Raw genomic sequence first — 14,429 nt, forward strand, 5'->3', positions numbered from 1 at the left:
GTGGACTTACATTAGGGATAATAGGAGGCGTCAGTGTCCCCTTCTTCAAGCCCTCCCAATTAAAGCCCTCAAACCATCTAGATGGAAAAACAGCATTAATACATAAGTTCATAATTATGTTTTACTGCACAGTTATACTATGAAAAGAAATGACTTCATGAGAGGTCTGTATTCATTTATAAGCGTGTTTACTTGTGCTTTTGGATGTCTTTGACACCATTTTTCAAGTTTCCCAGTCTTTCAGAAGGATTATCCCTGCAGTAGAAAAACAACAAACGATTATGATGAGGATTCAGCATATAGACCACTTAAATGAATTACTCTGAGTTCAACTGCTGGAGGCACCAGCACTCACCTGCATAGCTTTTTGATTAGGTTGGCAGCATTTTTGGTAATTTTCTTTGGAAATTCGATCATGTCAATGCCTCTCAGGATGATGTTGTAGGTTTTCATAGGATCAGGGCCAGAGAATGGAGGGCTACATAATATAGGTAAACATATTAGTTTCTGTCAAAAATGCTCTAGTATGGATAATTCTCTTCAAACAAGATTTAAGTGCACTAAACTGTTACAGTAGAATTTGCCGCTTGTTTGAGGGAAATTCTAAGGAAAGTTTCCAATACACATTTATTGTTGTTTGTTTTGCTGTGCATGGTAACATAGTACACTGTATGCCAATGACAGGAAATACTTTCTAAATTAGCTTTCATGGACATGCCCAGGCTGGTGTGTACCTGCCAGTTAAGAGTTCAAACATGAGGATTCCTAGGGACCAGTAGTCAGCTGAGATGTCGTGGCCCTTGTTCAGAATGATCTCTGGTGCTACATACTCCGGCGTCCCACAGAAGGTCCATGTCTTCTTTCCAAATCCAATCTTCTTGGCAAAGCCAAAGTCCACCTGCAGAAAAAAAAAAGATTTTGTCAGGTTGAATATGAATTCAAATTCATTTCATATCACTCAAGCCCTTTTTTCCCAGGTTAAATTAATTTTAATGTATTATAATAGTGAATTAGGACATAGTGTCATTGTTTCAATATTAAACTTTTTCACTTGATGCTTTGGCATGAGTGATAGAAGGAGTTGAGCAGCTGGTTGCTGCTCTGCCAAAATCTACAAACTGGCTTCTCCATGAGGATAGAAGGGAATGGCAGTACCCCAAAAAACACAGAACCTGACTTACCCTCAACTATAACCTTCTTCATACTATAATTATGCTTTTATTTACAGCCAACATGAGGCAAGTGTTAAAATTTCATCTCATCTTTCATTATAGCACCATAGAAACATGGGTTTCTCTTCATGTTTGCATTATATTAGACTTCTAACAAAATAAATAAATAAAATAAAAAATACAGACAGTGAGATTCAGAGGTTTTTTGGGTGGTGGTTCCATATTGATCTCTTACCAGTTTGGCATACCCCCTGTGGTCCAATATAAGGTTCTCTGGTTTGAGGTCCCTGTAGATGATTCCTTTGGAATGCAGGTAGGCAAAGGCCTCTACCACACAAGCTGTGTAAAACCTGGTGGTTGAGTCCTCAAAGGAACCCCTGGAAACACACCAGGACAACAGATTTGAACTGTGAATAAGTAAAGATGCACACAAGTACTAGTTGCATTCTGGCAGACAAATGCAATAGTCCAACTATTATGTCTTTTCTTAGACCAACCAGAAGGTTCAGTCTCCGTGTGGTTCACACAACAGATTTCCAAAGAAAATTTAGTGTTAGGTGTTAAAAAAACAACAACAAAAAAAGGTATTTTGGGAAAATAATCAAATCACCACATTTAAACATATTTAAACCGCACATGCCATAAATATTACTGGAAAGCTATGGGACTGCTCTATAAGTCCATGTTGTGATTCATGTTGAGTAAAATGTGGAATATCTGTTGGGATAAATTAAAAACTGTGAAGAGAAAAGTATTGACAATCTTGCGAATGAGCAGGACTTAAATACTTGAGGTTTTAGTATTATTGCTGTAATTTCAACACTCCATATGTTGTAGTACACACTGTTTGTATCAGTAGCAGAAACAGAAATGTAACAAAAAATGTAACAGTTCAATTATATATGACCTGGTAAAATAGAGCTTACCGGTCTCGAAGAATGGTCCACAGCTCTCCTCCTAAACATGCCTCCATTAACATGTAGAGGTACTTGCTGTCCTTGAAGGTTCTATAGAGTCTGAACACACAAAGGTGGATGTTATCTCAAACAGCTGTCAAATGCAAAAACATCTGATGAATATCTGTGTGGAGAGGTGCAATTAATCTACGATGGGAGTCCAAAATTAATATGCCAAAATTAAAGGCAGAGTGATACCTACTCTTGCAAAATGACTGCTGGCACCAGTATATGCACAGTACATGTAACTGTGTGTTTATGCATGCTTTGGAACGTAGTTATTTAATTAACACAAATCAAACCACTACATGTGTAGTGAGTTATTTTAAATAACATATACAAAATGACCAATTTATCTATTTTTTTAACACCATATATGGTCACAAATGGGGCCAAGTGTTATTAACTTGATTTTTGCTGATACTTATAATAGTCACACGATGATGATGAATGGCTTAAGACAACAACTAGAGTATTTGAAAGAGTGTGTGAATTCTTTGTGCTTTCTTATTCCAGAGTCACAAGAAGCTGGAGCATTCAGCAAATACAGGAAAGAAACAAGAACATCTCAGCAACATCACAAGTACACAAAAAGCAGTCCTGCTCACATCTATTCTGCATTTACAATACAAAGCAAATGGTTTACAATACACCTGACCTACATGTGGGAGGAAACCTTTATTAACATGACAGAGAACCTGCAAGCTCCACAGAGAAATCTCTGGAAATTAAGCTCAGGTCCTTCTGGCTCTGAGATAATAAAGTACTGATCCTTTTGTTATGTGTAGTATATACAGTAGATTATTTATATTGCCTTTCAGTGAAGTTGTTCAGGGGGTGTACCTAACAATGAAGTCAGAGTGGGCCTCCTGCATGATGAGTTTCTCTGAACGAATGTGCTCCTGCTGTCTTGTGTCGACTATGTGCCGCTTCTTCAAGATCTTCATGGCAAAGGTTTTGTTCTCGTCACTCTTGAGCTGAACCTACAGTGTGAAGGAAAGGAAGAAATTCAATCACAAAGGTCAGCCCGAACAGCCTGTTTGGCAATTATAGAGATGTAAGAACTCATTTGCATTGCTGTCACAGTGCAGTGCCTCCTACCAGCTCAACACGTCCAAAGCCACCAACCCCCAGAGTGTCGATGATGTTGAAGTCAGCTAGGTTCAGATTGAAGAAAAACGCATTCTCTGCTTCATACCTGTGGTGCCGGGAAAAACAGGGAAAAGACAGAATGGGAACAGGATTAGAGACAAGATGAAGGATGAAAGAAGAGATAATCCACTTTCAAGAACCTGAGACAAAATATCCGTCCCTCTTTGAGCTCATATGTTTGCAAATCTTAGAGGATTTAACTCATGGTAATCTATCAAGGATGTTATTGAGGATGTGGAGTGTATAAATCTGTGAGCAGGATGTGTTTGAGTTCAGTCCTCTGTTTGAACAGACTAACTGTCCCCAGCCTGTCCCCATTCTCGATAGGAAAGAACAAAGACGCGCTGTCCGGCACATGAACTGCTCACTACTCAGCTGGCTCTGAAAACATGCCTTGCCTCTGCCACTGAACACCTCAACGTGCCATTGCTGACCTGCGCACGCTGGCAGTGCAGATTGTTTCCACGTGTCCATCCCTTATCCCCAGATGCTCCATGTCTTCTCTGGTTATTGTTTGATCCAGACAGAGTTTCATCAGCTCAGCCTCTGGATCAGTGGGCTTAGGACAGATCTGAGCCTGGACAGGCCTTTCTGGGTCACTCGAAACAGACTATCATCTCAATGTCAGGCCTTTTCTCCCACAAAAACAGTGGAGCTGTATGCCAATAACAGACATTTATCAAAAGTACCTTGGCAAGTTTAGATAAGACAGCATTCTTCCGTTGTGGAACAGCAGAGATTAAGTTTGTTTAAATGAAAGTAAATCTAACAATGACTCACTTTATACGCACTAATTCTAAGCTTACATGGTCATTTGAGATGTGGAAAGGGACTTTCACTCCATAAGATCCACAAGATACATTAGTTACGCTGCAAGCCAGAACAGTAAAACATTTTCCATACGCTGCATGCCAGTGGGCATTGTGGTGGCACGTGTTGGCGGGTTACAGAGCACGGTGTTTCTCAGAAACACATGAGGTTACCAGGACAGTCACTGTTTATTTGTGTGCCTATATAGGCACTATTACTATCTTGAGAAATTCTCAGGTGATCCCCTCATCTCTCTCTCCCCTCCCAGCATCTGGCAGATGGCCCAGAGAACACTCCGGATCACAAAATGCTTTCTGCTTAAGAAAAAGAGAGGTAACCGAAAGTACATGAATTACAGTGTGTGGGACAGGATTATTATTAAGGTCAAGGTGACCAACATGTGCACATAAATGGATTTATGAGGACACACATGCACACACACACACACAGAAAAGCAGGAGGAGGTGTAGATGTGTGTTTGGGTCCTGTTAATGAAGGAGGTCTCACAAATTCTGTCAAGATATAAAGGGATCAGAGGATCATTTTACATCATGAAGGTCTTAAAAGGTTTAATAGTAATAATATTATTTAACCAGCAGATGGCAGTGTTTCTCTGGGTAGGTAAACTTATGAATAAAACTCCATGCTAAACCACAAAATGTAGCTATTGTATTATGCAGACAATGGGAAAATCAACCGTTATATTCTATTCTGATCAAAAGATGAACCTTTCTTTAAGTGAATACAATAGGACAACCTTGAGACCAGGTTGTTAGTGAATTGTAATCAATAGTTTTGTTTCAGGAAAAATATGCTTGCCCATCACTCTGCATCTTAACCAAGGACGCATACAGTAAGCTCTCTGACAGTCAATGATTAGTGAACACATTTATTGCAACTGCAACACAAATACTCTTATAGATTCCTTTTTTTTTCAAAAAGGCAGAAAGCAGCAATTATGTATGTCCATGGCTGAAACACTAGATGTTGGAAGCAGGAATATGACACTGGTGAGCAGACCCAGTGGGCCTGGAGCCATACATCCACCTTGAATAGATGTCTAAACTATGACCATGAATGAAAACTAACACAGAGCTCAGTAATGTAACCCTCTTTAGTTATAAAGTACATGTATTCTGAGGTCATTTATATGAGGCTGAAATAACATGTTACTTTTTACTATTACGTGGCAAATCCATTACTTGCACTGCAATATAAAATGCTCCTCTGTGGGTCAAGTGGCACCCCAGTGGGTGATAATCTGTATCAGTAAACGGATGAGATCATATAAAATGATGCAATCCCCAAGTGTGCAAGTGTGTGTGTGAGTGCTATTATCCTCATTTCCTTTGCTCTGGTTCTTTTTTGTCTAGCCTGTCTCAAGGGAGAGGAGAGAGGAGAAGAAAGCATCTCTGACCTTGAAGCTGACTTTCATTAAATGCCACTTTTATTTACCAGTAATTCCTGCTTATTGAACTCTTACACTGGCCCAACAGACTGAAATGCTGAGTCATACTGGGTGATATTTTTGCATCAATCTTAAATCAGAGAGAGTTTTCTTGCTGAATAGGCTGAATGTTTAGTAGCAAATGGAAATGTATTTATACTCAATACAGGGCATCTGCAAGTTTCATAAACTTAGATTTGGGACATTTTAATGATGTTTTGAATGAAAAATGAGACCAATTTAGTCACAAAAATAAAGACAATGAAGGCAGCTGTTGGCCTATGAGAGGAGTAGTGAAGATTAAAGGATACAAACCAGGGATGTCAGATTTCTAGATTGGAGCTGTGACTTATAGGCCATGTTTTAAAAGTGAAACATTACAAGAGAGACAGATGTATTCACTCTATTTTGTGTAGTGTGAAGCTCCTCCTGCAGAAAGAGGCAGCAGCTTGATCAAAAACAATGTGCACATATAGCACATAGCAGTGAGGTAATCTTTGAAGAAAAGACATGTCAACCTCACAGAGAGTTTGCTGTATAGTTATGGCACTGCTGCATGGTGCTTATCCGCTGTGACCAATTAGAGATAGTTTCCATCACCATGGGACCCTGACTCAGGCTTTCCTCTCTGAGAAACGAATGTGCTCTGCTGGGTGGGGAGGCCCAGCAAGAGATGACACATACAGTGCATAGCAGGGAAAGCTACCTAAATCAGGGTGAAAATGGCTTTGATGTGACAGATTTCAGGGAGCAGAGGGAGAGACTGGCTTAATTTTAAGGTAAAGTTCTGTGGAGAGCAGGGTTAATGACAAAATTCTAAGTGATAGGCATGCGGACACATTATTTGTGGTTCATTTGCATAAAATCAATCTTAACCTAGCTTCCCTATAGACCTCTGCATGGGAAGAATGGGGCAGTGAATGCACACCACGGGTCCCTTTTCTACCACACACAACTGCTGGCAGAGCCCTCATCAGTGGTAGCGAGCCATAAGGGGCACCTGTCCAGGGCTGAATGCCACAGGCAAGCCAATGCCCCCCATTATATCCATCTTCTCTGTTTCCTCAGTGCCTCTGTCCAACACAGTAAGTGGTGTTATGTTCTGCTCTTTGCTGACTAAATGCCACTGACTTGCAAAGATGACAGACACTCTCAGCAGTCAGCTAGAAATCCAAAGCACTGGACAGAAGTCTATTCTATTCTGTCACCCATCTTGTTCTCTCCCTGTCTCTCTTCACTCCGTCCATCTATATCTACATTTATCTCTCTCGTTCCCTTTCTGTGGTGATAAGCTGTCCCTGCTGTCTCGCTCTCTGTAATCTGTCATTACTGGGTTCTTGTTTCTCCTCACCTTGACTCATAACATAGCACCAAGTAAGTGTGGTATCAGATTATGCCAGTGCGTGGCTGTCTGAACCCCAAGATGCCCACCTCATTGCCAAGGTGCCCTGTGCCTTCTATAGTGTATTCTCTTGTTTCCATAGCGACGATAAATAGAGTACATATTAATTCCTCCAGAAATAGAGGCGGAGGTCATAGCCGCCTCTGCTTTCTGGCCTGCCACCCAACTATTGTCTCGTTATGTAATATACCTGAAGGCACAATGCATTAAGGGCTGGCTTTTCTTCATAGAAAAAAATTATAGCTGGTATGGTACAAGGTTTAAGTTTACTGGAAATAAAAATTCATTTCTGAAATTAATTGATTAAAACAACAAACACAAAGCAAGAACTCGAGCCTCAAGCACAGCATTTGCATAGCAGGTGTTTTAATTAAGTTCATGCATCACAATAAATTTTAATTGTACTTACTTGGCTTTGGCATCAGCATCCTCATGACCCTTACTGGACACATCCTCCAAACCTCCAATCAGGTGCTTGAATGAACTGCAACACAGACATTAAATGTTAAAAGAGCACACAGTCAAACTGTTGCAAGACCATTTAGTTTGTTTAAGAATCTACAATCCATCCAGCCTTAAGTAATATACATATTCTCCACTTACAGTATGTAATAAATGAATAGCTTATGGTTGTTATAAAGCAATTTGTAAACTGCAGGCGATCTATCTATGAAGCTGGTGAAATGTATTGCCAGACTGTCATAAAAACCACTGCCAGTTACTATTAAATATTCATCAGTCTGCTTTTAGAGACAAGCCTCTAAAAATCACTGAGAACAGATGAGAAGGCAGAGCTACCCAGAGGTATAAAACAGTGTGATAGCAGACAGGGGCTGAGTGGGGATTTTAAGGACAAAAGTAGTAGCTGCACATTAATTTTTTAATGAATGAATTATTGAACAGAAAACATACTGTGATAAAAATAAAAAAAAATTCACTGGATATTATTAAAGTTATTGTTGGTAATATTTTCTATTCTTTTAGTACTTGGTGAAGTTGGTTAAGAACCATGTTCTCTTCAGGCCTTTATGAGTACAGTTACAATTATAAATTCAAATTACTCTGTTCATTTTCATTAGCATGACTACAGTGGATATGGAAGTTAAAGAAAGATTATGATGAGCTACATTATACGCTAACTTGCTGAAATAAAATCCTCCAGTGTTGCACTCATGGGGAGATCTGGTACATGAAAAACAACAGCTACGCTTTGGCTCATTTCTCTCTAAAGTATGGCTGCCTATTCAAAAGACTCTAAACATCCTGGAAGAACAACTAACTGAAGCAGTTTTCATGCAAGGCTCATCAAGCTGTCAGCCAGAAGATGCAATACATCTGGTGTTTTCTCCTTTTGAGACCATAATGCCTGTGAGCTGAGATTGTTTCTGAGCTGAGCTTGTCTTTAAATGTTTGGCTTCTTACAGTGTCTATTGCAGTGAGCCGGTGACTCCCTGCCGTTTGTTTTTATTCCCTGTCTCTTTCCCACTGTCTCTATCTCCTCCTTTTTCTCTAGCATGACTCATGCAATTATCCTCATCTTACCCCTTGAGCTGTAATGTTTCCTTTTCACGCATCACATGTGCATGTGCATTCAGAAAACGCAGAAATGCAAGCAGACAAACAAGGGTTTAAATACTGACAACCTGGCATCTGCACCATAACTGCCCTGGCTGAGTGGCGCACATACATACACAGGCATAAAGAGCTAGGTTCGTGGGCTGTGGCAGCATTAGATGATTGCTGCTATGACAGGCAGAGTGAATGGCAGTGGTAATCACCTGTGCTGGATGACTCACTCACTATCCCCTCTGCTAAGTCTGAGGATGGCCCATTTGTGCTTGCTGTGTTCCCAAAGGCAAGAGGGAGGCCCTGCGTAAGCTGATACCATCTCCTCCCCACGCCCAACCCATCTGTCTCTATTCTTACCACACAACGTAATGGTAGCGACAGAGATGCTCAAATACTAGCCTTCTCTTCGGATAGTGACCTAACATAAACCTTAAAGTATGATCTCACTATACAAACATTAGAAACATTGTGTTCAAATTAAAATCTAAGCTACTGCAGTTAAAGGAAACCAGCAAATGCTTGAGCTGAGATGTAAAGGGCAATGTGAATCTGAAAAATGTGGTTGTTATCTTTGCTAATCTCTCGACAAACATCGGTGGAGAAAAATAGCCTTAGTTAGTCATTCTTGCACAAATCTGGGATAAATCTAAATTCTTCACTGAAGTTTATTTAGGACACATTTTACACCTGCCTTCTTGACGTCACTTAACAAAGCAAGTCCAAATCTGATAAAAGTATTTTTTTGTGTGTGCGTGTGTGTGTCTGGAAAACATTTATATGAGAATTAGTTGAGCCCTGACCAGAGGAGTTGACCTCAGCAAACCTCAGGTGATGGCGTGAATGCTTGTTTTAACTACCAAACTTTATAAGCAGCTATTTAAAGCAAAATTATGTAATTTTTGCTGACAGATGACTGCTACTGCTGTTAGTGACCATTATGTGTTAATGATAAATGTAAAATTTTGCATAACAGCAAACAAGAAGGGAAGCATCATGAAGTAAATAAACTGACTCAGTAACAGCAATATCCATTTTAAGTTTGCTTACATTAACATAAACTACTGGTCATACCAGACCAAGTAAGGCTTTAGCAGAACTTGATGTAAAGAGAGTAAGGGTGTGTTTTAATACTTTTGAATTTAGCTTTTCATTTGTAAGTGGAGGGATATGTTATTTCAACTTTCAAAAGTTACATGGTTTTCTTTAAACTAGGCACTGCAGTTATAACATGAACCAATTTTTCACCTGAAAATTTAAATTGAATGTACTGTGAAGATTATTGATACATTTTGCATTCCCACAAGAGCTGTGATGTTTTTTTGGGTTTGACAATTGAAAGCGATGAAAACTAAATGTCTGTCGTGTTCATCCACTTAAGTGCAGAAGTGGATTCATGTTGATGTCACTTGTACAGCCTGTTCCAAGAAATCATCCATGTCTGACCGTAATGAGCAAAGCAGAATATGTTTAGTTTTGAACAGCTGCCATTGATTGAATTCTTGTACCTCTGGCCCAATGGTTTTCTTTTTAATGCTATAGGGCTTACAATGTAAAACAATCATTATGTTATGTGGAGATACTCACTCTCTATCGATTACTAAACAGGTGACGGCCTCTGCTGCAATGACGTTGGCTGTCCTGATGTCCTCCCTGAAGAAAAAGATCACATACACAATCAGGCACAATAGCAGAATTGGCACATATGATTCCTACGCTGTGCAGCAGTTAGTAACTCACATCACTATTCATCTGAAATTCTTTATCAGAGTTATGAAAGTGGAACCAATCAAAACTAAACAGACATCAGTTATGTCTTGTTCGACTCCATTCACTCCATAAGTGGCACTGACATGCAATAAAAACACCACTCTCAGCAGGCAACACACTTCACTGCATGATTGACATTACTCTTTATCATATTTGACATCAAGTTCATCCTCTTCTGATGATGATGCTTCTTCAGAGGAGTCACCCCAGTCGCATGAATCCTCTGAGTCTGTATCCCAAGAATTCATCCTTCACCGTGAAAAAAAAATCTGCACATAGAGTTCCACTGTGATAAGCTCTAACTCTGAACCAGCACGCTGCCCAGGGCAGCCCTCCAACAAAAGAAACGTCTGTGGCTCTTGTGCACAAATTTCCAATCCAAGTGCAGTGTTATCCACTCTAGACTAAAATATTACAAAAAGACAGGAGACTCTTCGGGTGTGCCCCATAAGCAGATTATTTCATTCCCCATTTTGTCAAGAAAGAAAAAAAAGAAATTCTCTGGATGAATTTAATATCCCGATGGGGAGCAAATGAAAAGCTAAAACAGGCTATGCTCTAGATTCAAAAAGTTGATTCAATTCTGCTAACAGTAACTGACAATCTCTCCCTGTGTCTGATCTGAACTCAGACATATGGCAACCTATTTCAATGAGCTGAGGTGACAATTCCTCCTCATGCTATGTCAACTCCCTCTGCCTTCCCTTCTTCCAAACACACACATGCGCATCCCCCCTCCTCGTGCACAAACTCATGCATGTACATATACACACACGCTCAGTCTTTCTGCTGACCCCTCTGAATAAAGGTCACAGCTGGTGGGGGAACAACAAATTTTGCAAGGTGAGGAGAAGAGAGCAGAAGAGAGGAGGGTCGTGTTTGTCAGGGGCATAGGATATATTAACAGATGACTATTGGGGGCCCCTGGTTGGGATAACACAGCACAGTACAGTACAATACTCTGGCAAAAGTTGCTCCACCTGTTGTTCTGTTTGCTCACAACAACAACAACATTCGATACCATTCGCATAAGCACACTTACAGTATTAATAACCGGGTTAATGGGCGAAAGAACAACAAATGCCCCAGTTTGAATGAAGACAATGTGTTACACCACGGCTGTTAGTACTGATTGTGGGATAATTAGTTCAGGGAGCAAGAGTGCTGGTGAGTGACACTCAGTGGGAATGAGTTCTCAATGGTTCACATCACACAAGTCTGTTACGTTGCATAACTTAGCTTGAGGCAAAAGTTCTTATAACAGGGGGACTGCTTTTAATTCATTGCAAGTTATGAGAAGAGAAGAGGAGAGGAGAAGTTTTATGCTTTTGTTTTATATGTAAGAAATAAATCTGTGGTTTATCGCAAGTGATAAAGGGAAGCATAAAAGCCCCTCATAATGTAGGTTTAAGCTGATGATTATTAAAATATTCAGAAGCTGAGTAGGGAGTCATCTTGCACAGTTAAGGGCTGTTGAGACACAAATGCTTGTAATGTGCCAGCTGTGAATTTGCCAGTGACAAATCAGCCAGCTGTAGAATCACTTTTCAAAAGCTATCACCCCCTACTTGTACACATCTACCTGCCTCTGTCGAGTAACTTGCAAAAGCTTATTTTTGAGTTATTTCACACATATGTGTAACCAAAGACACAACAAAAACCATTGAGTTGTCATTAGTTGATAAGGATGAAATGATTTAAACAACTTTAAGTGACTTTTATACTAACTGTAACACAGTGTTTTAACAGATTATTAGTCATATTCTAACATACACACACACACACACACACACACACACACACACACCCATCACCATTTTCTCATCAGTGATAATGAGCTATGGCTACAGTGACTCCAACAATCTGTTACATGAGTTAATTTGTCTCATAAAAGGAAGTGTACAGTGTTTGTGTCATTTACTAACCATGGTGATACAAAACAACACAACACTTTGGGCTACACTGAAATAGTGGTTACATAAGCATGAATCATCCTGAAGAGACCTCAAGGGTTTCATATTAGAAAGCAGCTTGTTACACCTGTCCCCTGCTGCTCGACTGTAGCTGAGGAAAACAACTTAGAGTGCCATTGCGTTGATACTAGTGATGTAGTATGTGAAACGCAATCACTAAACAATATCTGTCAGAATGATTCATAAGTCATCCACCGAGCCAAAGATGGCTCTGCACTTGTTAATTGCGGCGCAACAAGAAATGCATTGGAAAACAGACACACGCACAAACACATGCACAAGCACAGACGTGCTAAAAGCAGCTGCACGCTGTGTCTGGAATGTCCTTTGGACTTACACAGGAGGAACCCTGTGGTGTTGATTTCCAGTAGATGGTTGAAATGAACCTGGTAATTGGACAGTGATCTGGTGTCCTGGGAAGGGGGTTATGAAAATAACGCACAGGCTTGGACTCTGAGAGTGGGGCAGTAGCTACAGGCTGCAGTGATGGAAGTAAAACCAGAGGTCAGGGCTGGGGCAAGAACAAGAGGTGGCTATGGGACACAACGATTTGTGCTTTGGCATTAAAGTGCTTAGGGAAATAACTGCACCAGTGCAGCTTTTCTTCACTGGCTACAAATTGTGCATTTGCAACATAACTACAGAGTATTACCATTTTCCTAAGCATACCATACATTTTTTACATTAATGAATATATTTTTCTTTCTGTTCCAGGCAGCCACTGGCGTCAGTTCATGAAAACTAAGATTGCTTTAAAAGCACTTCTTTAGTGGTGCATTCATGTTCCTTTTTTCAAGCTAACATCCAAGCTTTAAGTGTTTGCTACTGAACAGTATTTTAGTCACAAGTTATGCTGTGTGAATACCCAAACATGCACAGTGTGAAAAACATAAAGTGGAAAGGTTACTGTCATGTCTCAGATATCTGAGCTTGCCACAAGAATATAAACACACTAACTGTGAAACAGTTTCTTGCGTATAGAATTTATTTTAATGGCCTGCCCCAAAATAAATCTCTGCTTGAACATGCAATTGACAGATTGGCCTGCCAGGATGGAACATATTTGTGGAATTGTTAGTTATTTTGTGTTTTCAGTGGCTTTCAGGCTACTTTTTTTCGGCTCCCCGATCCCTCCACCCCCCTCTTGGGTTCCAACACCTAAAATAAATTCTTTGGCCTGTGGGAAACTCTGAAGGAGCAGTCCCTGTTCATAACGGCACCACAACACAACAATTGTGCATGTTTTCAAAATAAGAAAGGCAACATGGGATTCACTTTTATGAAATACTTCTCAAGCAGCCTCGAAAAAGGTTCAAATCTTTTGTAAGTGATTTTCACACTGTAATGGTGAGAAATTAGAGCAGTGACTGTATAAAGTAAGGTTTTTTAACAGTCTAAACCCTTTGGTATGCTTTAGAGGAACATAAAAATAAACAGAGGATACAGACAGGAACATAGAAAAAATGTCAAGGAGTCACAAAAATCATAATCCCGTCACCTGGGGGCCATCAGTGGGAATACAAAATCTGAGCGCAATCCATCCAGTAATAATTGAGATAGTTTCAGTCAGGACCAAAGAGGTGTTAACATGGCTAAAAAAAAACCTTGTGGTGTGCCCCTGGCAGCAGTGTGGTGATTCTGCTGTTTGTAACACAAGTGTCACTGTTGGAACCAACATGGTCTCTGTCACAAGTTGTCACACATGACTACTTGGTCAGAACTCTGTGGTGTCACGTTTTTAGTGCACCCTTTTATTGTAATCTTTCAACATGATGTCTGTTTAACCTGGATTTCCTTTCATTTTCTTGTGGTGCCTGTGGCAACACGCCTAAGCTAACACAGCCGTTTACAGTGATTTATTAGAGAGCTATTGTTGGTCTGAAGTTGGTCTGACACCAATCAGTCGGTCAGAGACATCACACTTTTTTCTCTAACAATCTCTCAACTCCCTCTACTGGACACATGTAAACTCAAGAATGGAGGACAGGGCACACATTGTTTGTGTTGTTGATGGATTTACACCTCAACTGAAAGTTCACACTTCACCACGCCACGACAGAGCAAATGTGACATCAGATATGTTGTTGGTTACGTCCAAACATACTGTTTCAAACTTGAGGTCCATCTTTTCCTGGAACATCCACCTACTGGGGATCCACTCAGGGCCATACATACACAGAG

General features: G+C 40.2%; 1 protein-coding gene across 3 annotated transcripts in view; it reads right to left on the reverse strand.

Annotated features, from left to right (window-relative positions):
• LOC108897326 (cGMP-dependent protein kinase 1) overlaps window positions 1–14,429 on the reverse strand; it is a 76,301-nt gene that overhangs the window by 2,823 nt on the left and 59,049 nt on the right. For 2 of the 3 annotated variants that reach the window (XM_018696897.2, XM_018696896.2), the window contains exons 8-17: window positions 10,093–10,158; window positions 7,349–7,423; window positions 3,230–3,326; window positions 2,972–3,111; window positions 2,099–2,188; window positions 1,408–1,549; window positions 735–898; window positions 356–478; window positions 193–255; window positions 11–77 (exon numbers count right to left, since the gene is read on the reverse strand). In XM_018696897.2, coding sequence (XP_018552413.1) covers window positions 11–77; window positions 193–255; window positions 356–478; window positions 735–898; window positions 1,408–1,549; window positions 2,099–2,188; window positions 2,972–3,111; window positions 3,230–3,326; window positions 7,349–7,423; window positions 10,093–10,158 — 1,027 coding nt within the window. Of the gene's footprint in view, window positions 1–10; window positions 78–192; window positions 256–355; window positions 479–734; window positions 899–1,407; window positions 1,550–2,098; window positions 2,189–2,971; window positions 3,112–3,229; window positions 3,327–7,348; window positions 7,424–10,092; window positions 10,159–10,416; window positions 11,530–14,429 lie in introns of those variants that run through there. The other variant, XM_018696898.2, reaches the window with a different exon arrangement.

The sequence above is a fragment of the Lates calcarifer genome, linkage group LG16_LG22 (assembly GCF_001640805.2).
Source record: "Lates calcarifer isolate ASB-BC8 linkage group LG16_LG22, TLL_Latcal_v3, whole genome shotgun sequence".
NCBI classification, from domain to species: domain Eukaryota; kingdom Metazoa; phylum Chordata; class Actinopteri; family Centropomidae; genus Lates; species Lates calcarifer.